This window comes from Zootoca vivipara, chromosome 2, assembly GCF_963506605.1.
Source record: "Zootoca vivipara chromosome 2, rZooViv1.1, whole genome shotgun sequence".
NCBI classification, from domain to species: Eukaryota; Metazoa; Chordata; class Lepidosauria; order Squamata; family Lacertidae; genus Zootoca; species Zootoca vivipara.
In genome coordinates, this window is record NC_083277.1 from 97,379,250 (window position 1) to 97,405,388 (window position 26,139).

Sequence of the window (26,139 nt, forward strand, 5' to 3'; positions counted from 1 at the left end):
GCACCTTGTTAACAATGTTTTGGTCTTTATGGAGCTGATGAGAAATTTCTGCCCTGCGATACTTTAAAAACAAATAATAAATGTAAGATTAAACAGAGATGCCAGATGGGGAATAGATGCAATCTTTTTCATAGTGCTGAACAGAGGAGTGCAGGTGAGTTCTCTTCCTGGACTGTGCTGGAGTTTCATCACTAGAGGTCAGATCTAACTTTTTTTGCTTCTAGATAGAGAATTGTTGTGTAAGGCTTTTCTAAGCACTGCCCTTCCTTGGACTCATTATTGCAGCTGGTTTTCTCCTCTCACTTTGGGGTTTTACCCCCCAAAACTCACCTCTTGCCACTATCCTATTTTTTTGTTTGCTTGTTCCCTTTTGCCCCAGCTCTGCATGCTTCCCATATTACCTTGCTGAGCCTGCCTTGACTTGGGCACACTGCTTGCAGTATTTCCTGCTGTTCGTTGTGTAGGGGGGGGGATGGAAGGTCAAGTGAAATGTCACATTTACAAGATGGTAGTGCAAGTAGATTTGAGTGTCCCAAACATGTTGAGAATCCACGCAGGGTTAGGTGTCAACAAGAAACCCATCACTTAACAAGCCCGGCTGAGAGACTGAGGTGCAGGGTTAGGTGACCAAAAATAACCCACTATGCCGGATGTGATAATGAAGGATACTTGCTCTGCTTCCAAGACACGAGGAGTCATTAATGCTCTGACAGTTCTCATTTCCGAACCTGTGCATCTCAGCACTGAAGCCTGACAACCACTTATTTGAAAACTTCCTGTTGCTAAACCAGCACTTTGCAATCCCTTTAAAATATTTGTGCTGGCATAGCCAGTAAGTGATAGTGGTTTGACACGTCAAAATAAAAATCTCTGCCCTTTGAACATAAAGGGTTTTACATTTCAGTAGCGCTGCCTACATGTTTTCCTTTAATGTCCTCTTCCTCCCTCACATTGCCCTGCTTTTCCTGTATAATGTGCCTTCTAGCTATTCATTGGAATTCACAGACGATGCCTCACTCAGATCTTAAAACTTTGACAGACCTTCCTCTGGTTCTTTCCATGAAAAGAATATTATGGTGATTCTGTTCCTCTTCCTTTTGGGCCAGGTAGCCTGAAATTTGAGGTGCAGCTGCTGCACACCCAAGCTTCTGTAGCGCACCATTACATGTGCACATAAACTATGGGAAGTTAGATGTCTGCTATAAACATTGCTGTGAGTGAAATCCTGCCATTTACAGGAATATTGTCAATAAGAGCAATGCGGAAGCAGCTAAAAGATGCTTATCTTGCAATTCTTGAACTCCCTCTGCTGCTTTGAGTGGAGAGTAGAGTACCAAAGTCAAATCTTGTTGATCTCTCCAGGTCTTGTCTTCATAGTCCGTTTACCAAGCTTTAAAGCTTACTTGATGTTCATTAAACACACATCTCACCCTAAAGTATCTTGAAAGCACATATTTGAGAATCAGCATAGCCAGTGCTGGACTACCCAGTAGGTAGACTTAATACATGCTGCTTAGGGCACCTGCAAAGTAGGCACACAAAAAATATGAGGGTGGTTTAGATATATATATATATATTTATATTTCAAAACAAGCACTGAATTAGTCATCATAGGAGAAATTAGAACTTTGTTAGACTTCCTTAAGCTCCACTACACGCTCTTCTCCCATTTTTCTGTTATTTTTATTACTTATCCCCACCTAAACCAATGAATTTATCCAGAATTTGCAATCAGAAAATCTAGAAAGAAATTATCTTAATTTTAGCATACTTGTAAGGTTTGTGTCACAGACACACACACACACACTTACATTAGCAAATACTTCAAGTACAAATGCACTAAGCAAAAAGGCTAATTTAAATGGAACATGTATAGAACAGCCAACCCCATCATCCCCAATCAGTGTGGCCAAGGCTTAGGGGTGGTTGGATCTGTAATGCAAAACGTGGAGGACACCAGTTTGCAGGAGGCTAATATCAATGATACTGAGTCCAACACTGGCAATAATATTTGAGAGCTGGCTTTGAATAAATAAATGGCTTTGAATAAAATAAAATCTGATAAATCCTGTGTTACATTTCACTTCACAAAAATAGACAAGCAAAGTTCATAACTAAAATTTGAAAATATTCATTTAAGACGCTCATAGTCTGATAGCCAATACATTGCTTCGCTCAACAATCAATAAGTTAAACAGGAAATGTAGTTTTCTAACCTGTGTAATTCCTTTAAAGTAGTTGGAGAACTTGTGGCCTTCCTGTTAATGTTGGACTTCAACTCTCATCAGCCCCTGCCAGCATGACCAATGGTTCAGGGATGATGGGAGTTGTAGTGTAGCAATGTTTGCAGGGCCACAGGTTCCCTAATCCTGTTTTAAAAGGTTTAAGATAAGGCGAGAACCTGCTATCACATGGACACAACTTGATACGTATTGCTGTACTCTGATATCCTCAGTTCCAGTGTTAACAGCCTATAAGCCCTTTGTTATAAATTCTGAATGAGAGTGACCGTTTTTGGCTAAAAATATAGCCTAATCTGTTTAGCTATCATTTCTTATCTTAAAATAATTCATTTTTATTGTTTTGAGTCACTACAAAAAGAAAAGTCTGAGGCTGAAGAGAAGTGGCATTTCATTGATTCAGTTCAATAAAATGTGTACAAGCAAATGTTGCCTTAACCCTAGGACTCCTGCATAGAGGCTGGTGTGTGCAGTCAAATACAATTGTATCCTTGGCTCTTCCTTTGAAGTCTCTGCCGCTGCTGTTGTCTGTGGCTGCAGTTCAAAAGAGGAGAAGACAAGAAAAACCTGCCCATATGACAAATCCTTTTAAACAACGTTCAGGCATCATAAAAAAATAAAACTTGTAAGAGTTATGAGAGCAGAGCAAACCAACATGTTGACATAAAAAATATACCCATGAAGCATTGATTTGCAGATACAGCCTAGTCTGGGTAATGGGCAATGGTTTGTTTTTTTGATAGTAAAGATCAGCTGTTCCTGATCCTTTTCACACTTTTCTATAGCATGAGCAAATGATTCCTGCAGAGAAGAGCTGCACAGGTCCCTTGTGACTGTTGTTTCTGATTTCCACTATGGCTTGAATTTTCTCCCAGTAATTTCCTCACTGTTTCAGTGAATAAGAAACAGCACTAAGGGAGAGTGATTGTGCTTCCTTTACAGATCTATTAAATTTCACTTTCATTCCTTGATTTTGTTACTATCTATGCATATTGCTGAGGGAATGAGAGGGTTAGTTAAATTCACTCTGTGCAAAGGTGCAGGGTGAATTAAATGTGAGTCCTCTGTAGAAATGAGATTATTGTTAGAAGTGTTGGCCTTTGCTGTGGAGACTGCTGGTACAGTTTGTAATCTGACTCCTGTTTCTCTGAGACCATTGTGCTTGTGGCCTCAATTTTCTGTATGGTGCTTCTTCCGCCTTCCTCTTTTTACATGGCCAGTGGAACGATACCTGAATTTTAGCATCCTCTGCTGTTGGTAGTTTTTCCTCCATCTTTCTCCTCCATCTCCTAATCCTCAATTGGTGATGTAATCATCTTGATGAAAAATGGGTCACTGACCTCACAAGGGGATTGAATGAACAGCAGGAGCAGAGGACACACTTAAAGGAGTGGGTGGACCTGACCTCTTTGTGCAAGCTTTATCATTTGTGAAGAACAGGCTGGAGTGGATTAAGAGGGATGGAAGGAAAGGAATCTTATAAAAGTGTATGTAATTCTCTAGCAAAACATTCATGTGCCTATATATAGGAAACACAAAGGCTTCAGCTCTGTACTGACTAGGTACTGCAACAGCAAACAGGCTTTTTTTCTTAGCATTGGTTATGCCCTTTCCTGGCTTAAATCTACCAAATACATTCATTGTCCATCTAAAAGTTAAAGGATTAGGTCTAAGAAAGACAGGAGCAAATTTCACATTATGCAAAGTCGTAATATTTTGGATCATGTGAAGATTAGAACAGCTGTGTGAGCATTAGAGAATCAGGCAGTGGGTGGAGGGAACCACAGAATCTATGCACATTATGAGTCAGCTCCAGGTCGGTGCTGAATTGGTGTTGATATAATGACCATTTTAATGAAAGCACCCAGGCACCACCAGAAATAGTGCAGGCACAGTTCATATTGTACCACTCTGAAGGAGGTGGGGAGAAGTTGCTGAAATTAACATCGGAATAAATTCAGCACTTGGCTGTTTTGGCCAAGCAGGTCTGTCATTCTGACTTGGTCTGTTCCTCATAACAAGAGATGGACCGGTACTAAGCAAGCCCTTTATTCTCCAGGTTTTCTGTGTGTGTGTGTGTGTGTGTGTGTGTGTGTGTGTGCGTGCAGTGGTTCTCTTTTAGATGGTTTTGTTTGCAGTTAAACCAGTGAGAAGGGTGACATGGGGAAATGTGAAAGATATAAAACCAGGGCAAGCCTTGTGCAAGTTAGTGCTTCAGTAGGTTACAGTCTCAAGGTGATTCCTGAGAGGATGCTACTCCCATATGTGTCCGTTTTGTGGTTTCAGATACTATTTCAAAAGGTGTTGGTTTGTGTGGATTGCATGCGAGGTTTCACATGGAATAGACAGAGTGACTTTTTTTCTTTTCTTTTTTACAAAGAGGGTGTTTAAGATGAGTGGTTTAACAGAAAGCATAATGCAGGCTCCTAGGTCCGTCTGTAAACTGGTAGGGGAAGGACATGGCAGTTCCCATCAGCGTAACCACATCCTGTGTATTACCAGTTAGAATTAGGAGAGAAAGGAAGAGCAACAGCATAAGGAACATCTTTCCCTGAGGTCAGATATAGGCAGTCCATCTAGCCAAGGAGAAAAAAAAGGTGGCATGTAAGTGTAAATAAATAAAGTACTCTGGCTGGTGCTCTCAGACTACCCTACAGAACAAGTGATGCCTTACAAGTGATGCCTTACAATGCAGAGAATGGGCTGTCACCCCCAACTGGTACATCTCTGACCTCTTTGCTCGCATCCATCACCACTGCTTTACTCCTCCCAGTTTTGGGGCTTGTTTTAAAGGTGAGCCCATGGTGTTTGAGAGTGGCCTTTGCAAGTCCTGCCCTGGAAAAGGTCAAGCAGGTTCTTTTTCTCGAGTTCCGTGGGCAAACCAAGGACAGCCAGGCTCGGCATGTGCCTAAGCTGCCTTGTCCTTAACAACTGTGCTGCTGCCGCCACCCTGCAGCTCCTCTCATTATCCAGCCTTCTTCCTGATGACTTCAAATGAATCCCCTTGTACTGCTAATTTCCCCCACTTAAACAGTTGTTTGAGCAGAGTCCTCTGTAAATTGTCCTTCCTCTCTGAATGAGTGCTCATTAGCAAATCATTGAAGTGTGCTTTGTTGCTGCCTACTGCATTGCTTCACAGCTGAGTTGGTGGCTCAGAGTGAGGCCTGAGCAGCACATCCTTTGGCTGTTTGGATTCACCTCTCCCCTCACAGGGTGTTGGGTTTCTTTGTGGGTTTTGTTTTGGTGAAGGGAAGGGTCATTTGGAGCGCAGCTTTCATTTCTCACTCCTCCACTGACAGTGAGGTGCCTTTCATTCTAGGTACTGTAGAGCATAGCAGGGCCCTTCTGAGCGGGATTTGAGCACATGAGCAAAAGAAGACCGGTCTTGCTTTCTCCCTCATGGCTAATGGCTTCCTAGGATGGCTGCTGTGATCAAGCTACTCGTCTTCCTTCCTTCCTTCCTTCCCTGAATGGAGGCCTCTCTACTGCTACTGCTTCTCTCTAACTGTGTTCTTTTGTCTTCCTTTTGGGTTGCCTTTCCTAATCCTTTTTTTAAGATTTGTTTTGCTTTGGCTGACCAACTTACCCTTAGCATCAACCCCTTAATCCCTGTCTTCTCACAGGTCTGGCCCGAAGGGTTTCAATCTATCTTGACAGAAGTAAACAGGGAGGTGAGTGCTCTCTTTCCTCTTACCTACAATCAGCGTGGGAGGGGTGGTCCTTCTAATCACATGTGTTGTTGTTGTTGTTGTTTTTAAAATGGCATTCCTTCTAACATCTCCTGGGTCCTGTTAATCCTTGGAAGGCATCTTAGCTTCTCCTGGCCTTCCCATTCCTTGCTTTGTATTGCTTGTCTGTACTATGCAGCGTGGGCTTCTACATCTGATATCCGGTCAAGATGGGCCTCGTGTCCATGTGGAAGAAAGGCAAAGGGAGGAGATTCGTGCATTTTCCTTCGCTTTGGGAGCCTGATCACAAAATGTGGAAATTGGAAAGTGTTTTCAAGATATGCAGAGGCAATATTGCTGTGTGATCACTTTAAACAAGGATCGAAGCAGGCCAGCCATGCTCAGGGTACAGCAGCTTCTCGGCCACCACCATTACTCTTATACAGTTCAAGAGATGGTCTGGAATGTTTGAGCATCAATTCGTAAAATGCCTCTGTCTTTGTTGACTGCTACGTTTCTTTGATTTGTAATTATGGGATGCTGAGTGAAAGTAAAGAGCAGGTGTGACCTTGTTTCAATCTGGAAAGTTGGTTTCCGCCTTTGGCGATTAATTGTCTGGAAAAGGTTTTGAACATTTCCAACCTACAGTAAAGCATGTATTTAGCTCTTTAGACTGAGACTGGAAAAAAAACCCCAGTGGAGGGATGGGACTTGAAATCCTTCTCTGTTGCTTCAGCTTTTGAGATAGTGACAGATGGCTGGCACAACAGGACATGGTATGTGTGGTATGTGTCAGAAAGCTGATGTAATCTTCTTAGGCGCTCTATGAATTATTAATATTCACTAGTTGATAAGGGCTGGAATGTGTCTGCAGTGATTATCAGAACAAAGTTGGCTTCTCTTAGGTGGGGGGCCTTTAAACTTTCTCTGATTATTGGGAAGCAATGGAGAAGAACGTGCAAATACAATGGATTACTATGAGCATCCCATTTTTTGTAGAAACTTGCTGGCAAGCTGACAAAGCTAAAATTAGGAAGGGTGGAGGCTGAAGGGGTTTCCTTTTGATACGCTGTGCACTAGACCAGCTTATTGCAACCACCATAGAGAATCAATACTGATGATGCTTTGGAAGCAACAATCTGTCAGCAGCACACAGATAGATAGCTCCGCTTCAGAGCTAGCCTGGCACACCTGTTGAGGTCTTTGAGAGCACATTTCTTTCTGTGAGGAGTTGGAGAGTTTCAGAGTGGCAAAATGACTGCAAAAAGTACAGAAATATTTGCTCCAGATTATAAAGAGCAAAGGCACTGCCATCCCATCTGATAAATGTGACTAAACTTGTCTCTGATTCGTAATTCTTTGTCAAATGCAACAAAAAAGTGAGAAAAGTTCCATTTGGGGATATGAGATTGCCAACCAATAGTATCTACTACAATAGCATAAGCATGTGGTCCAGCCTCATTTCTCCTCACTTGCTGGATGATGGCTATAGGCAATGCAGGGCTGTCTGTAAATGGGTTTGCTTTTTGTTGTGTACTGATATTTGAAGGAGTTTAGCAAACGTGGTAAATGTGTCCTGGACAGAGGTTGGGTCCTCTTAGGCTATCCTCCATCTTGCCTCAGTCTCATAACTAACAGAAAGTGTGCTCCAGACCTCCCATCCCTGCTTCCCACAACCTTAGAAATTTACCAGGGAAATACCACTGCATCAATTGCTTCTAGGAAATTAATGCATTCTAAGGTCCAAACCAGACTTGACCTGGAAGAACTGTGAATAGGATCTTTTGTAGTTTATTTGCTAATTAGCGGTCCCATGGGGCTGCTTTGAAGAGTGGGGAAGTAGTACTCCAGGAGAAAGAGATTTAGAGATTTATCCCATGGTTTTTTCTCCAATGTAATTCTTCTCCTTTCTGCCCACCTCCCACTATTAGCTCAGTGGGAGAGCTGCTGTCCACTTCTGTCTTCTCCACCTCAGTTAGAGCAGACTTTATGTAGGGAGAGGGGAGTTTGCGGTTCGAGGACCCGCCCCCCGCAAGAAATAAAGACACAGTGACACGTGGTATTAAGGTTAATGGGTAGAATAAGGCCACAACTTTATTGGTTAAAGCAAGTGAGAGGTATTGGCTTAGGCATTGGACTCCCTAGCAAGCGTGACTCCACCCCGCTCGGCGGGGGGTCATATCAGGTTAACACCCCAAGGGAGGAGCCTGTTGATGCAAATACAACTGAAAGCTCCCCCTGGTGCCACCGGGGTCGTGCCATGGCCCTAGCCACCCGCAGGGCGTCGGACGGGATCCACGACCGCCGGATCCCTTAAGGGGATACCCCTATATGAGGAGGGTTGGATGATGGCCACAACCAGTCCTCGAACACACCAGACAACTCCATATTCCAATGCCTACCGCCAAATACCGAAGAAGAAGTTGTGACGAATTGCTACGAGGTAGGCGAAAAACCCAAGAGGCCGGTGCCAATTAGCCAATTGGAGAAAAAACTCCTACCCGGACCCTTTGTGCCACCAAAGGCGACCCAAAGGCGACCAACCGAAGTCCATAGCAAGGTCAAAATGTACCTGACTAAGGGACGACCTAAAGGGCGGGTGGGTGGGAGATCCGATGTGGTGCAGGGGCAAAGAGGGGCGATCTGGAGCCTGCCGCGCTATTTTAAAGACCTGTTAGCTCCGCCCCCTCAGCTGGCCCTATTGGCCAGCCCTGAGCGCGGCAGGTAAAGGTGGAGCAGGGGGCGGATCCCGCCCCCTGCCTGTTGCGTAGAGCAGGTCCCGTCCGCAAATCCCCCCCTCTCTGAAGAGGAGGGGTCTTGCGGTTCGAGGACCCGCCCCCCGCAAGAAATAAAGACACAGTGACACGTGGTATTAAGGTTAATGGGTAGAATAAGGCCACAACTTTATTGGTTAAAGCAAGTGAGAGGTATTGGCTTAGGCATTGGACTCCCTAGCAAGCGTGACTCCACCCCGCTCGGCGGGGGGTCATATCAGGTTAACACCCCAAGGGAGGAGCCTGTTGATGCAAATACAACTGAAAGCTCCCCCTGGTGCCACCGGGGTCGTGCCATGGCCCTAGCCACCCGCAGGGCGTCGGACGGGATCCACGACCGCCGGATCCCTTAAGGGGATACCCCTATATGAGGAGGGTTGGATGATGGCCACAACCAGTCCTCGAACACACCAGACAACTCCATATTCCAATGCCTACCGCCACCCGAGCCCAAAAGGGGCTCGCCGCCAATACCCTCACCGCTGTAACCAAGCCCTAATGCTTCGTGTGATATCAGCCAGCCAGATGTCGTTTCCTTGATCTGAAAGATGCACGCCATCATCACGGTAGAGAGCCACCTCACTGAACTTGATTTCAGGGTGCTCCACAACATTGCCCTCCATGCTACGCAGTTTGCGTGCCAAAACACGATTCAGCAGTTTCCTGGATTTTTCCAAGGCCCGTGGGTTATGACAGTCGCGCCACACTCTCCTCTTGAGCAGTGTGGACCAAAACAAGGTAGTAGCCGGGAACAAGGCAGCAAGTCCATCAAAGTCCTTCTTTATATGGAGCAATAAGTCCACGCTCTTTTTGTAAGCAAGATCATTTTCCCCCAGCTGGATAATGAGGATATCGGGGGGACCGCAAGCAGCAGCTCGAGCTGTCACAGCAGGCATCAGCTCTTCCCAACGCATCCCACGCCTTGAGATCCAGGAAACGCACACGTCAGCCGGCAAACCCAGGTTGTTGCCAAGGCCCCGATCGCACGCCCGCACTCGCGCCCAGTGCACGATGCTGTGCCCACAAATCCAGACTCGTACTGAGGGTGAAGCTGCGGAATGAAGGGAGAAGAGGGAGGAGGTAAGTGGCTGCCGGCTAAAGATCCTTACGAATGTACCCCTTATAGGCGTTCGACTTCCAACGGCCCAATTCCTTAATCCTGTCTGTAGGGAGGCCTAAATGTGCTGCAGAGGTAGCAGCCCCTATCCTAAAAGAATGTGCAGCATATTCCTTTGCTGGAAACCCACATGCGTCGATTGCCATGCGCAAGACCCGCGTGAATTGGTGCCTCATCAGCCGGGAACCGTCCTCATGAATAAATAGTGGGCCAGCGCCAGCAGGTCTCAGGCACAAATAACGCCTAGTGTCCTTCACAGGACATGGACCTCGATGGTCAGAAGCTGTTAACTTTAACCAGGCACCCTTGCCGCGCTGATCAGTTTTCGAACTGCGGATATGTACTAACAGTTCTGCGCTGGACAACTGAATGTCATTCAAAAGAAGGCCACGATATTCATTGTCTGAGTGCTTTTCCACTACCACCTCTCCGACCCTGAGGGCCCCAAAGAAGGAGATGGCATAGGCAGCAGAAAATAAACGTGCCTCGTATCTAGACCAACAAATTGACCTTAACTTTTGGCGAACCAGGCAGAGCAATTCGTAAGTTATTGGCCTACGCCCTTCGGCTTTTTTGGGCTGAAGCCTGCCCCAACCGTCAATTGCCCTGTGGACGATGAAGTCCGCACAAGGGTCCAAGGAGAACATAGCCTTACTGAAGAAAGTAATTGCAGCTGTATGTATTTTTAAAGTTTTTGCTGCCCGCCCCAAAGTGTACTGATGCTCCAAGTATTGTAAAACGTGATCTGTGGTCGGTGGGATATTATGTGCAAGGGCTAGAACTGTCCGGGAAGGGTTCTGGCCACTGCTGAGCTAGAGGTGCCAGTGACCGGAAGCGGTCCATCTGAAATCGAGATAAAGCATCCGCTATGTCATTATTTATCCCGGGCACAAACTTGGCTGAAAACAGTATGTTACACTCTAGGCAGAGCAGCACAAATGAGCGCAGTAGACTGGAAACCCTATCAGAACGTGAGGACTGCTTGGCCAATATGTTTACCACAGCTTGATTGTCGGTCCTGAAGCAAACCCGGCGGTTCCGGAATTCGGCTGTCCACAGGTGCACTGCAACCACTATTGGGAAAAACTCAAGAAAAGTGAGATCCCTAGTGATGGCCTTGCCTTGCCAGCTCTTTGGCCAACGCTGAGCGCACCAGCGCCCTCGGAAGTAGACGCCGAACCCAAGGGACCCCGCCGCATCAGATTGGACCTGAAAGTCTGCATGTAACGTCAAGGTGTCCTGCCACAATGAGATACCATTATAATGCTCCAAAAATTGTAACCACATTTCCAAATCCGCTTTGACGGACTTTGGGAGGCGGACCCTGTGATGAGGCAGCTTGAGGCCGGCGGACAATCTAGACAGCCGCGAGCAAAAGGGGCGGCCAGGGGAGACTACCCTGCACGCGAAATTAAGATGACCAAGGAGGGATTGGATCTGCCTAAGAGTAAGCTTTTTAAGTGGAAGGACCTCACGTATGGTATCACTAAGGGCACGGATTTTATCTCGGGGAAGGCGGGAAGACTGAGAAATGGTATCTAGCTCAATGCCAAGAAAGGTGAGGGAGTGAACTGGACCCTCCGTTTTATCGGCAGCCAGGGGAACGCCTAATTCATGAGCTAGGGACGCAAATGCATTTAAAAGAAAAGCACATTCTGCTGTGTCTGGTTTACCCACGAGTAAATAATCATCCAGATAATGACACACCCCTGACAGGCCGGTCCTAAAACGCAGGGCCCATTCCAGGAAGGTGCTGAAGGTCTCAAATGCAGCACAGGAAACCGAACAACCCATCGGCATGGCCTTGTCATAGTAAAATTTTCCTTGGAACTTGAAACCTAATAAATGAAAATCCCTAGGATGAACTGGCAAGAGCCGGAAGGCGGACTCAATGTCACACTTTGCCAGGAGGGCACCCGGCCCATGCCCCCTAACTAGCTTTACTGCCTGATCAAAAGATGCATATTTGACTGAGCATAACTCGGGTGGTATCGCATCGTTAACGGAGCCCCCTTTTGGATAGGAAAGGTTGTGAATTAACCGATATTCTCCCGGGGACTTCTTGGGGACAATGCCTAAAGGGGAGATGTGTAGGTTTTGAAGTGGGGGGTCAGGGAAGGGGCCTGCCACCCTACCCGCTGCAATCTCTTTTCCAATCTTTTTGATGGCGACCTCGGGCATTTCCCTGACGGATTTCTGATTTGGGGAATCCTTGGCTGTAAGTGAACCCGCTACAGGAATCCTGAAACCCTGTGAAAAACCTAGCCAGAGATAATTAGCGGCTTTCTTGTTAGGATAGATATCCAGAAGGAGACGCAATGGGGCAAGCTTAATGGGGGAACACGCCAGCCCCGGTTCCCTGTTGGTTTCCTGCGGTTTCATGTCAATTGCGGTTCCCTGCTGTTGCATTGGTGGGGCCGGGGGCACCTCTAGGCCCTTGTTGGTAGTGTCCCCGGCCCCCACGAAAGGGCTGCCTACCCTTGTGGCATGACATTGCTGGGTGAGCTCCTGCGCACTTTTCGCATTCATGCGAGTACCTGCAGACAGACCTGTTACAAACACCTTTATTGTACTCCCAACACAGCAGTTTTCGCCTTACCTCCTTCCTGGCATCTGCACGGCCCGAGCGGTAGGCCTCCTGCGGTTTCTTTTCCACATACGGGCCAACCACAACGTTCCAGATGCCACTCTCAATTTTGTCCCAGCGCGCATTAGGAATGCGAGAAGCCTTCCTGCGGAACTTCTCGTCATATCTAATAGCCGCCGCTTCACCGGCTAGGGAAAAGGCTGTCCTAATATTGGTCAGATAGGCCACCAGATGAAGGGCCCGCTTGGGGTATGCGGCCACTACAGCCCCCATGAATGCCTGGTAGCCGTCCAGCCAGTTCTCGAAGGTCCTAGGTACCCTCGGCTTGCCCCTACGCCTCGAGTAAGAAGGCTTTTTCTCTCCCTTACCCAGCTCCTCAGCAGGTGGGACCAAATCGAACATATCTACGTACTCCCCATTCAATACTTTTTCCCTCAGTTTAGGGGAAAGGTGGTCACCAGGAACTGTGTCCGATTCATTGTGCGTGGAGGAAGTAACATCCGCTACTAGGGCCCCATCCTTCCATTCCAACGCACCCCCAAATTTTTTACGGTGGGAATTAGCCCTCCTACGCCAGGCCCAGTCCGGAAGGCCAGAAATCCCTTCAGCCTTCCCCCAGTAAGACTCCAGAGATGCATCGCTATCATAATCGGATGACGTACCTGATTCTGAACTGTGAGAACGCGACTTCCTGCAGGCATGTTTCTTCTTATGATGTCTCTTTCGTGCTGGCTTGTCCCTGTGATCCTCATCATCTCCAGAAGAGGCATAGGAGTCCTGTACATGCTTACCCCCGGAACTGCCTGTTCGCCTTGCCTGGTGTTTTTTCCGGACCTGACGCCGCTCATCCTCCCCATCAGAAGAGGTGTGGGACTCCTGGATATGCTTCGTCTTGGCACGCCGCTTTCCACCCGGCTGCTGGCTCCTCGGGGCATGAGGCTGTGCTTCCTCGCCTCCGGAAGAAATATCGGCCCCGGGATGCTGAACGCTATGCCGCTGACCCTGTGGAATGCTCAAGGAAGACTGGGGCAAAGATGAGTCACGGAGGGAAGCCTGCACCGTTTGGTCCCTAGCCACAGATGCTGCAGATATTAAGGCAGCGACCGGGGACCTGTCCAGCCTACCTGACTGTGGACCGTGACACAAAGACGCTGACGTGCCCGGCCGATCGTCCTGCTGCGTATCAGGAATAATATCGGGCGATGAAGACCTAGATTCCTTAGAAGAAGGGTTAGTCATGCGTTCCTCGAAACCCAACATAAAGGTTTTTAGTTCGCTAAAGAACTGAGTCACCACCTTTGGGGTAGCACTCTTCTTACGAGGAGCCCGCGGCTTGCTGCCTACCTGTCCTCTCGCGTTAGAGGCAGTGTCAACATGGGCGGGCTTCTTTCCCGACTCCACATCCTTTGGTGGCTGCACGTCCATGGCGACTTTGTTCCCCGACTCCATGTGGAAACCAACCAACAACAATGACAACAGTATATGTCCAACAATCTATTAATTAATTATGCTATAATTATTATTATATATATTTTTTGTTATTTTTCTTTGTTTAATTTATTTATTTATTTTAACTTATTCTATTTATTTATTTATTTATTATATATTTTTTATATATATATATTTTTTATTTTTATTTTTTATTATTATTATTTTTATTTATTTATTTATTTATTTATTATTATTCTTTACTATTAAAGGAGGAGACCGGCAAATGCAAGCTAAATTAGCAAAGGCAAGCTAAACTGTATTATTCTTACTATTGTGTGCAGGGGATTGGCCTTATCACAAGCAAAAACCGAGCAGGGAGTCCAAGGCGGCAGACACCAGCACAGGCAAGCTGAATCTCAGATCAGGGAAGGCAAGCTAAATTGTAGCAAGGGCCAGATAAAACACACAAGGGAAGCAATTGCCTGGGGCACAGCCGCTACAGGCCAAGAGGGAACAAAAACTTGTACCGGAGAGAACTCCCAATGCAATTAAGTGTCTATTGCTGATAATGCAGCCCCCAAGGAGAGGCAATGAATCAGCCTGCTCAGTGCCCTGGCCCAATTAAAGGCAAGATTCCTGAATTAGTTCGCTTATAAAGGCGCCCAGGCAACGCACTGCTGTATTATTATTATTATTATTATTATTATTATTATTATTATTACTATTATTATCTAGCAAAAGGAAAATAGCAGGAAAACAAAACAGGGCACAAAGAGACACACTCAAAATGGCTGCCCGGGGCTGCACACGTGGGGACACTCAAAATGGCGCCGGGTTTGCAAAACAAAACAGCAAGAGACACATTCAAAATGGCTGCCGGGGGCTGCACACGTGGGGACACTCAAAATGGCGCCGGGTTTGCAAAACAAAACAGCAAGAGACACACTCAAAATGGCTGCCGGGGGCTGCCTGTTAGCTCCGCCCCCTCAGCTGGCCCTATTGGCCAGCCCTGAGCGCGGCAGGTAAAGGTGGAGCAGGGGGCGGATCCCGCCCCCTGCCTGTTGCGTAGAGCAGGTCCCGTCCGCAAATCCCCCCCTCTCTGAAGAGGAGGGGTCTTACTTTAGGGATAGAGTAGGGAAGCTGTGGGTTAGACCACAGAGCCTAGGACTTGCTGATCAGAAGGTCGGCAGTTCAAATCCCCACGACAGGGGTGAGCTCCTGTTGCTCGGTCCCAGCTCCTGCCAACCTAGCAGTTCGAAAGCACATCAAAGTGCAAGTAGATAAATAGGTACCGCTACAGTGGGAAGATAAATGGCGTTTCCGTGTGCTGCTTTGGTTTGCCAGAAGCGGCTTTGTCATGCTGGCCACATGACCTGGAAGCTGTACGCCGGCTCCCTCGGCCAATAACGCAAGATGAGCGCCGCAACCCCAGAGTTGGTCACAACTGGACCCAATGGTCAGGGGTCCCTTTACCTTTAAGGGAAGGAAAGAATTACCGTACAAATCTCCCTGAGCACCACTTCCACACTCTTCAAAGCAGCCCCATGAGGCTGCTAATTAGCAAAACAAAAGCCACAAAATACATTAATAACATATTTCCCTGGTCAAGTCTGAGGGTCTGATTCCCTTCAATCTGACACTTAAAGTAAGCAGTGCTTTAAAATCCAATATATAATTAATTAAATGTTCAAATCAAAGAAGCTCCGGGCAAGGCCTGGGGCTGGATTAGGAGCTTCCCCCAGCCCAGGAGCTCATAAAAGTTCTTGGGTCTTGTACTTTTCTCTCTCTCTTTTTTAAGAGTAAGGGGTGAGAAAGCTGGAGGGGTGAAGTTGCCGGGGGGGGGCAAGGAGAGAAGCAGGGCAGAGAACAGGGATACTACTAAGTAAGGAACACAATAAGGAGTTTTGTTTTTGTAAGGGAGACATTTTGAACTTAAAAGGCAGTGACCTTAGTAACTCTGCTTTGTGGGGCGGAAAACTTCTAGGAGAACTGCATGTCATGCCACGTTTTTGTGCTGTATCAGAACCAGCATCCAAGTGTATTCATTACCCACCATGATATGGATGAGACAGAAGGAGTCTCATGAGGAGGTAATGTGTTATTCTTTTTTAAAAAGGCAGTAGGTGAATCCCAGCATTGATTGGTCTGTGGGATTAACTTATGTTGTGCCTCTGTAGTCAGAGACAGAGCATGATGCCTTGAGAGAGATCAGGTCTTTTATGAAAATAAAGTAATTAGGGAAGCTGCAGCTCTATTTTGAGGCACCTTTCACTTGGTAAATTAAGGCTCCCGGTGTTCTAAAGAGTCTTTTTTTTTGTCACTTGGGTGATGCTTGGCACACGAGTGTCACTTGAAGGGGCATTTTCAGGAATTAATGAATAATGAGGTAATGCAGCCTCCCCACTGTTGCCTGGAAATTAAAACAGGGACATGGCTCATTTATCAGCCCCCCGGGGGGGGGTGTATAGAAGATCAGCTTTCCTTTTCTTGGATATACTATTGTGTTGTGGCTTGTGCACACATTTCTGAACTAATCAAAATGCCAGTTAGACAAAGACTATGATACAGCAATGATTTTGGGAGAGGGGATTGGGGTGGAAACATTATTTAAATAGAATGTATTTGGAATGCAGCTGTTTCTGATGCCAGGGTTCTTTGCTGAAACGTATTCAAGGAACTATTCCACTGAGATGCATCTCTGACTTTGGGGGAATCCTACAAGTAGCAGCTATGGAAAGTTCCAGTGGCTGACATGTTTTAAAATATACCCTTCTATATCACGCAGAACTGCTAGTCCTTGTGCAAAGAAGCCAAGAGGAATTATTTTTAAAATTAGCTTTCTGCCATGTGTCTTGTGCACTCAACTTCATGTAATGCCTTATAGAAATAAGATGGAAGTTCTTTTACATGGTGTACGGCATGCCTTGTCTGTGAGAATATGTCGGCTGTCGTGAACCTTGCCTCTTTGGGAACAAATTGTGGCAGTAGGCTCCATTACAGATTTCCTCATGAGCACATAGCAGCAAGGTCTCTAGTACCTGAGCAGTACCTTGCATCATGAGCCCTGTGGGAATGTCATGGAGGGGGGTGGTTGGATCTGGGGGAGCTTCACAACATCATAATCAGAAACCACAACCAATATTAAAATGCTAACAAATGCAATCAAACATCAGCAGATAGATGTTAAACCAGCTGTAACACAAAACACACTGGGAAGCAAAAAGATGCTGAGTAAAGACCATCAAATCTAGCACCACATGGATGGATAAGGGGAGAAAAACAACTGAAGCATCACTGCTGAGAGAGCCCTATTGCCAGTAGGCACCCTCCTCACCTTCAAAGATAGGGGTATCCAGAGAGAGGCTTCTGACAAAGATCTTAAACAACCCGTTTCAAAGATTGGTTTGTGGTGTGGTGTGGTGTGGTTGGTGTGTGTGTGTGTGTGTGTGTGTGTGTGTGTGTGTGTGTGTGTGTGTAAAATCAGGAGATATGTAAATATATAAAGACAGTTCACAACCTGGGAGGACATTGCTGAGAAGAGGAAGGATTGGTGTTTGTGCATTTGAGTTGTGCAGCAGAGGAACGTTTAGCATGTAAGGAAGTGAAAGAGCAATAATTTATATAAAGAAATGAAAATGTCTCTAAAATAATACAGCCATGGAAGCAGGGGAGACTCGCTTCTCTCTATTGGTTTTACTAGCCCTCTTCAATCGCTGGCTGTGATGCTTATGCTGCCACACTTCGCACTGTGCTCGCAACTATGGATGCATTTTCTCATGAACAAATACTGCTATTTGAGTGCTGAAAAAATGCAATGTCCTTGCAACAGAGAGCACTGTTTTGCAAACAGGCATTTGGCCTCCTGGAACAAATAAGAAACAACTAATTGCACACAGATTATACTGTTTGCAAGAACATTGTTTGGCATAGCTGTCAAGTTCTCCCTTTTTTAAAGGGAAATTCCCTTATGCTGAATAGGCTTCCTCGCGAGAAAAGGGAAAACTTGATAGCTATGATTGTTTGGAAAGGCTCCAAAAGATCTATCTTCTTGACTCTGTGCCCCACCTCCCCCAATCCCATGGAAAGGTTGGTTTCCTATTTTTAATTAAAATGAAATCAAAGAGTCGTCAACGAGCCTCTGATCTGCAAGACGCAAGGAACTTGAGATGTAAACATGAGTCAATAATGTTATGAAAGTTCCCTCTTTGAAAACCACCAGAAACCTCAGGCCTACTTTAATAAACATTAGTTTGCCCTGAAGTGGGTAATGCACACAAGCTACTTTGCTCATCATCATGTAGCATTTTCTATTAGCATTTCATAGCATTCTATATATTTATGCAATTATGAATGAGTTAGATTTAATGCAAAGGGCGGCTGTCTCCATAGATCTTTTTTTGCTTTTCATGTCTCATGAATGGGTTTAAAAACACATCTTGAACATCTCAGATTCCGCTTGTCTGCTGCAATCCTTTGAGAGTGGAGGGATGCTGTGCCATCCTAGTTCTCAGCACATGGGCACCCTCTGGTGGCAAGAGCTACATAAACCTCCATGTCACTACATGGAGGAGGAGCGTATTCTATATTCTATCAAGGGCCAAAAAGGGTTCCCCTGCTTCCTTATATTGTAAAATGGTTGTTATCACTGACAGCATCGTTTGCCTGGAACTATGTGGGAACAGGCCAGGTCACTTCCTCTTGAGCATAGTTGCGAGGGAAGTTGTCAAGATTTAGTGAACAGAAAGCAGCTGAGAATCCAGAACAAACTACTTACGGAGGAAGGCAGTTCTCATAAAACACAAGTGACTGGGGAATGAGGCAAAAGGCAAATAAGCATATTGAGAAGCAATATTTGTCATTCACTGCTAAAGATTCAGCAGAACCCACATTGCTCAGACAGGGACTGCTTCCATTTTTATAGAGCAGCATAAAGAAGTGAGTCCTTCTCACCCGTGTTTGCAGAGACTTTAATTTTTCATTAGTCTTCAGGAAGAAATCTGTATATCGTCCACTAAAGAGTAGAGTCTTGTTCATTCCACACAGTTAAACCTTTCAAGAGAGCCAACTCCTTTTAAGTGATGTATGATTAACATTCTTTTTGTGCTTCCCTTCCCACAAAGGAGAGAGAATTCCTTTATTAACCCCATTTTACAGTTGTAAGAAGTGAGACTTGGGCAAGAGCAGATGTCTTACTCAAGGTCACTCAGACCAGGAATTTAAATCCTTCCTCCTTTATTTAGCATTCTGTTCACGAGGCAGTTAAATGTTGAACACTTTATTTTGCTTTGCTTCTGGGATGATGTGGGAGCAGAATAGCTCCACGCCTCCATGGAGCCCCGCAAAGAGACATTACAGTAGTTGATCCAAAAAGCTATAAAAGCATCAATCATAGGCAGCTTAGTTCCCCCCCCCCAGGACATTGTGATTACCCACCGGTCCGTCTAGTCTAAAGTCAGACTCATCTACCTGACAACTTCCTCCAGACACTAAGTAAACAAAGGTGCCATGCCATACAAGCAAGGAGAAAAATCCACATATTGTGTATGTGTGGTCTGCAGATTATGTTGCTGCTGAAGCAGTGTTAATATTCTTGTGCTGAAATGTAAGTATGAATGACTGAGAAACTGGCAGCTTAAGCATCTCTTCCTAGAGTGCTGCCTGCTTAAGATGAAAAGGCATCATCCATCTCAAGACTGCTGGGTTTATCTTGTCATAGGGACCATAAACAGAATGACAAATGCAAAAATGCTTTAGAGGTGCTTATAATCTAAACTGCCGCCTTTTTGCTTGCTCTGAATCTGTAGCACCCCTCCAAGTTGCCAAAGAAGCTGAAGAAACAATAAGTTTGCATGTCCAGATAAAAATAGGCACTGTCCGTTTTGCTGCCATTCTCTCCTTCCCACCCTGCACCCCATTTCTTGCAGTAAGAGCAAACAAAGGGCCCAATGGCACCTCCCAAGTTCCATACTTGCTCAGGTGTTTTGGCAGCCGGGAGTTCCAGCAGGCCACAAGAAACATTAAAGTGGGCCTGGGCAGGGCCACTGGATGAAGGGAATGAAGACAAAGATAATTAGGAAGATGCTTTCAGAGCATATACTTTGATCATCCCCTTTATCAGGGGTGGCCAACTTCCAAGACACTGCAATCTACTCACAGAGATAAAAACTGGCAGTGATCTACCCCCTTTTGGGGGGTTCACGTAAAAGTTGCTGAGCTTCTTTAAGGAAGAGGAAAGCAACGTCGAGTTTTTTTTTTAAGGAAGGAAAGTCCTGTTTTTGGTGGTTCAGGTCATTTTAGGGGTGCAGGGCAAAGATGTTGAGCTTTTTTTAGGGGAGCCAATGTTTTTTAGCTTCTTTGGGGGGAGCCACAGATGTCCGGTGATCTACCGGTCGATCACGATCTACCTGTTGGAAATGCCTGCCCTATATCATAGAGTTGGAAAGGGACTGGGGGTCATGTAATCCAACCCCCTGATTAAATCAGGATCTGCAATGTGGTGTGAAGCAACAGCACCTCTAGCAGGTGACGATCCAAGGCGGGCAAGAGAAATAGCTCCCCCCTTTTTTGTCCTACAAGACCCTTAATAGGTGCTTGTGTTTATAGCACTAGGTAGAATGTTTGTGCTGCTGTTATGTCTTGATGTCCCAGCTGCAGGCACTCTTGGAGGATACTGATTATCTCTAGACACGTTCTAGTCTGGACTCAGGCCTGTTATGGGGACTGCATCTTCCTTGGTTGCCCTGATGGATTATCTTTATCAGGAGAGGGGCATGGGATGTGCGACCCTGCAACTTCTGGGTGATCTCTCATTGACTTTTGATACCATTTGCTGTTTGTATAAAGTTATATATAGACCTTGGTTGGATACAACTAATAGTTTTTATTGTACGATTTTATTATTTTGCTGTATCCCACTTCAAAAACTTACTCAGTACAAAGCAGTATAGAAATGCATTAAATTGATAAATAAATGTCACCCTACTTTATGGTGCTACTGCCCTTATGGTGGCAGTTAGTATCTAAGGGAGTGCTACGTGTTTTTGCTGTTAAAAGGTTAAAAAATACAAGAGTTTGCTTTTATCTTTTGACTAGATATCTGGTCTTTTTGTGGGGCTGGGTGCTTTTCATAGTACTGGGTACTTCTCTTTCAGAAGATTGGTGCATTAGTCATTATTTGGGTTCTGTTTTGTTTTCCTATAAAAGGCCCTGGTGGAAGTCATAGTGAGGTTGGCAGGAAGAATCAACTGCTGCCTTGTTGGGTTAAGGAAGAGACTGCTATGAATCCTATATTGTTTCAGAGTCATTTATCATCATAGCACAACCTCCTTATAAAGGAGCCCAGGGGCAGAAACCAGAGAAAAAACACACATGTTGCATTGGATTTTGTTGATTAGAAACAAGAGGAGGTTGTATCACTGCAACAAATTCGTTTGAGTATTTTCATGCCTAATGCAATTTACTGCTTATCTCTATGTTAAAAAAACAAAACAAAACAAAAGCCTTATGGCTATATTGGAGAGGAATGGTCTTTTTCTTCCTTGGGAACAAAAACAGGGGGACAGATAATTATTAAAACACTTTTCCCTCACTTTTGTGTATCATACAAGCAGTTTGTGACTCCTGTGAATAAAACAATTCAAATGAAACCAACTAGAAACCACTGCTGAAGGTGCCGCCACCACCACCACCCTGCACCCCGCTATATTTTTTCTCAAAACTTGTCACTTCCCAAAGTCCACAGTACCTTCTACATTCTAACATTGATGCACAGTGCACTCTTTGTGTTGGATTGCTCTGCTTGATCGGAAGATTTCATTCCCACAATGTTCTGACTTATTTCATCTGTCCACGTGTACCAAGAATAAATTTGTATGGCGCACCTTTTTCTTTCCTCAGGAGCAGGGATGGTGGTGGACTGGGAACAAGAAACTGGCCTTCTCATGACTTCTGGAGATGTACGGATTATAAGAATCTGGGATACAGACCGAGAAATGAAAGTTCAGGTAACCACAATATATATTGCTTATGGATCTGATACAATCCGAAACAGAGAAATGTCTTGTGCTGCTGATTTCGCCACTCAGCAGAAGGCTACTTGTTAATGAGATAATTCCTGAACTCAATACAGAAGGTGTCTGTGGAAATGCTGCTCCATGGATGTCAAACAGTTTATGTGGGGTGGAATTTGGGACCAGGGTTACTTACAAATGGGGGTGAATCATGCCTGTGTACCTGTGATGCATTTTGTTTAAAAAGCATGTTGAAGTACCAGATACCTTGCAAAGATAAAATGCTTGGTGTACCTCAAGCACTTTCAGCCTGAGCCTTGAAACATCATTTCCTGTGAACGTCTGGACCATGGGGACAAATCTGTATTCCTAAGGTCATCTGACATTCACATATGAGGAACACTGAAACTGGTTCCAAGGACAATCTAAAGTGAATCCCTTTTAGAGTACTGAAGGAAATACATGCAGAATACACAGCTCAAGAAAGTCAACCAACCCAACTACAGATCATGCATTAAGGAATTTAACAGTGTAGGAAATGTTACAAAGACCCATTAGTCCAAAGGAGGCACATCCACACAGGCACAATGCAAAATTGCATTCTCTCTTACATATATGTGCACATATGTGCCGTGTGTTGTTTTTTTTTCTGGTGGCACACAACAGTATGTAGTACTGGCACCTTTCTTTCACGGAAAAAAGCAACACTGTGCACATGGCAGATAAAAGAAGCAAAGATGCACTGATGCCATCTTTCATGCAGACACAGACAAGAAGCATACAGACAAGCACTTTCTCTCATGTATGCATTCACACACATGTACACAGTGGCAGAGGAAGCTGGCCCTGATTGGCTGTTGCTGGCTGTAGCTTTTCTTTGAGCTGTTCTTCCTTCTCTCGCTTGGCAGCGGTGAGCTCCCATCCTTTTATTCACATGCATCTCTAACCACGATCCAAGGAAACTTTAGGAGTGTAGGCAGCTGACACATCCCACAGTGGAACAACAAGCCAGCCAAGCTTCTTCCTGGCTGTCATTCACTGCCAGGACTAAGATGATCCAGCTTACAATGGCAGAGGCTGAGTGACAGCAAATTTAAATTCACTATATTGAATGCACAGAGCAGTGTCTGGGCCATCCCTTTCTATGTGTGCTAGAAACTGACTAGTTGGCAAGCCTAAAAGTCCCTTATAGCATCTATCTGCCTTTGGCAGCCCCCCAAATGCCATTCCTCTCTATCTGCCACCTAAAGTCACCTACTACACTTCACATCATGACATAGCCGGCCTTGTTCCTCCTCTTCTATAGGCATTGAGACTGCAAAGGAACAGAGCAGTTTTAGCCGCCTTGTTGTTTGAGCTATCGTGCCACTCACCTTAGCAAAAAAAAAAAGTGCATTCATGTCAGTTGCCATTAAATCAAGCCACCTCTTCAGACACATAATGAGAGGTAACATCTCTGTCTAAGCTGCTGTGGGAAATAAAGTCTAGTCTACAAATCTTTTGGAAATTAATTACCTCTGGATGAACATTAATTATGGCACTTTGACCCAGCAATGCAGCACAACTAAGCCTATGCTAATCTTAATTATTTTCAAATATTATTTTATCTGTGCAAATTAGAGAACATCAGAAATCAGCAGGGTGAAAATATTTTAAATTAGAATGATTAATGATTGTACGGAGAGCATCTTAAAGGCATTTTATTTCTTAAACAGTGAAAATTGGTTTTTGCAGTGATTCAGGGGATCAAGACTTAATCATACTGCAAAACCCAGAGCAGCAGAAACATAGTAGTCATATTCAGAAATGCCTGCTGCCCAGTATTTGAGCCACTGAGAATATGTTGGGTACTAGGTTGGTAGGAGATGGGGGAGAATCATCATAGATTGTGGATGGGTGCAACAGCTGTGATGATCTAGCACAGTTGGTACAATAAAATCTCATATGAACTACTGTAGTCTGCATCCCAGGAGTGGACGACCTTTTTTGGCCCAAGGTCTGCATTTACTCTTGACCCAGCCCTCCCAAAGCTACATGGCGGCAGCAGGTGCAGCTAGACCACACTCCTATGTGTGATGCTGTCTTCACAGCAGAGCCATGCCCCCTCCCCGTCCGTTAAATGATTGACCTGATCACCAGGGTGGACACAGTTTGCATCTCCATCAGGGAACTGGACTGGGGGGGTGGGGAGAAGCTTAAACCTATCTATTTGCCCCAGCACTGTGTTTAATTTGACCCCCCCCCCTTCTTTTTGCTGCCAAGGGCTTGGGAGAGTGCATCAGGCCCCCAGCTTGGGGGTTAGCCGCTGCTGCCATAGCTTATCTGGGTTATTAGATATCTGCCAGGAATGGTGGTCTGCAGCAAGCAGGCACCAACTAAGCCAAGCTAAGGGTTCAAGCAGGAAATCAAGTTGGCACATGCGTAAGCAGGGATGAGCACTGTGAGAGCAGTGCATCTGTGCATTTGGGTTTCTCAGGCTCCAGAGCCAGGATAGACTTGGAAGCTTCTTGGGACCAGAGGGAATCCTCTTGGCCTATTGCGACATCCAATCCTTACCGATCCCGGCTGTTAGTGCAAATAACAGGTCAAATCTGAACACTTCCTCATTTGGCAGGTTACCACACAATGAGAAAGATGCCTGGATCCACTTGCCAGACTTCTAGTTCAAGGCTCCACTCCACTAATTGGATGGAACACTAATTTGCATATGAGCTTCATGGTAGAAAATTCACTTGCTTCCCCCAAGTGTCATCACGTTCCAAATTGACAAGTTACCTGAATAGCTGCCAAGATGCTGTTTACATATGACTAAACTCAGTTGTTGGATGGAGCTGGAATTCTACATGCAACATTAGGTGCAGAAAATATCTTGTTGGGAAACAGATTGTATAAATACTCCCGCCGCCACCCAAGGCAAAATTGCTTTCCTTTGCAACCTGAAACTTCACTCAGTAATATAAGTCAACTGGAACTATTTGTTCCTTAAGCACCTTTTATCCACAGGTTGTGTTCTTTGTCTGTGGCATGCTGTGGATGGAACTCTAATCTGGATTATAGTCTGATTTGAAAGAATTTAATAGACACCATTGTGGCCCTTTCTCAACCCTCTGGGAGTCTACAAGAGAGTTGATTTGGAGACCCAAAAGTCTCTTAACTTGCAGAGCCTCTATGCAGCTACAGTTCCATTTGAATCTAGGATTGCCAGATTTTTATCTCCAGTAAACTGTTAATCTAATATATTTTTTTTATGAAGCAAATGTAAAAAATAACATCAAGAGAAGGCGGATAGGCTCACAGGAGCAAAAATAGGAAGGAGGTGTGAAATTAGCTAACATAATTTTGCAGAGCCAGTTCTGATTATTATGCTAGTTTGAAAATGTTGCTCAATTTTTTGGTTGCTTAATTGAAACTGTTTTTCTTTTTCACAGCTGCACTCTTATTATTCCATGCAGTTCTGTTATGTGTAGCACATAAAGAGGAAAGAGCTATAGCCTTAGAATAACATACCAGCATTGCTCTTTGTGTTTATTATTTTCCAGAGTTGTTCTTTCACAAAGTACACTGCCCTTGGTTTCTGTTCTTACCATTTTTCTGCAGAGCATGAACACATGCAGCATAGAATCTTGTTGCAGCCTGTCAGGACTCCAGGTTTCTGTTTCTTGACCATGGGCATGCAATGTTTCATCTTTCACAGTTTACTTTCCATAAAAATATGAGAGAGAGTTCCTGGCTCCAAAGAGATTATAAAGGGCTGTAAACCTTTTTGCTGCAGGGCTTGGGGAGCAGAAGCATGTCAAAGTGGAACAGCTTCCATCATTTAAAAGGAAACACTTTTTGGTAACATCTCTCTCCCCAGAGGAAATGCAGGGTTTTAGAGTTCATGGCAGGCTATGTACTTCTATAATCACCCATAAAATGCTGCACAAAAAATGTGAAGTAGAAAGGCCAGTTGCATTTGCAGTTCTCTTTGTAGTTTTGCCACTTTTAGTAATTCAGCTTTGCTATTTGACTGGGTGCATAAAAAGTGTCTCCTTCTCACCAGGCCTTCCTGTTGTTAGTTCCCTTCTCAATGCTTTCTGCTCTTAAATATATATTTAATCTACTTTTGTGGCATTTGTGGCCTGATCTAATGCCCAATAAACAGCTATTGCCCTGCAGAGTTCTTCCTTTAATACGTACTTATTTAGAAAGCAATGGCTGCCATAACATACCTCTCCTACATGCACGTTAGCTGCCAGGTGTATTTTCAGCTGGAGCAGATTTATTTCTCCCCAGGGAAATGGTGTGTGTTTGTTTAAACAGCACTCATCTAT

The 26,139-nt window shown here is 45.0% G+C and overlaps 1 protein-coding gene across 1 annotated transcript in view; it reads left to right on the forward strand.

The window, feature by feature from the left end:
- Positions 1-26,139, forward strand: part of RPTOR (regulatory associated protein of MTOR complex 1) — a 321,297-nt gene that overhangs the window by 280,048 nt on the left and 15,110 nt on the right. The window contains exon 29 of the mRNA XM_035104148.2: positions 21,714-21,820. Coding sequence (XP_034960039.1) covers positions 21,714-21,820 — 107 coding nt within the window. The remainder of the gene's footprint in view (positions 1-21,713; positions 21,821-26,139) is intronic.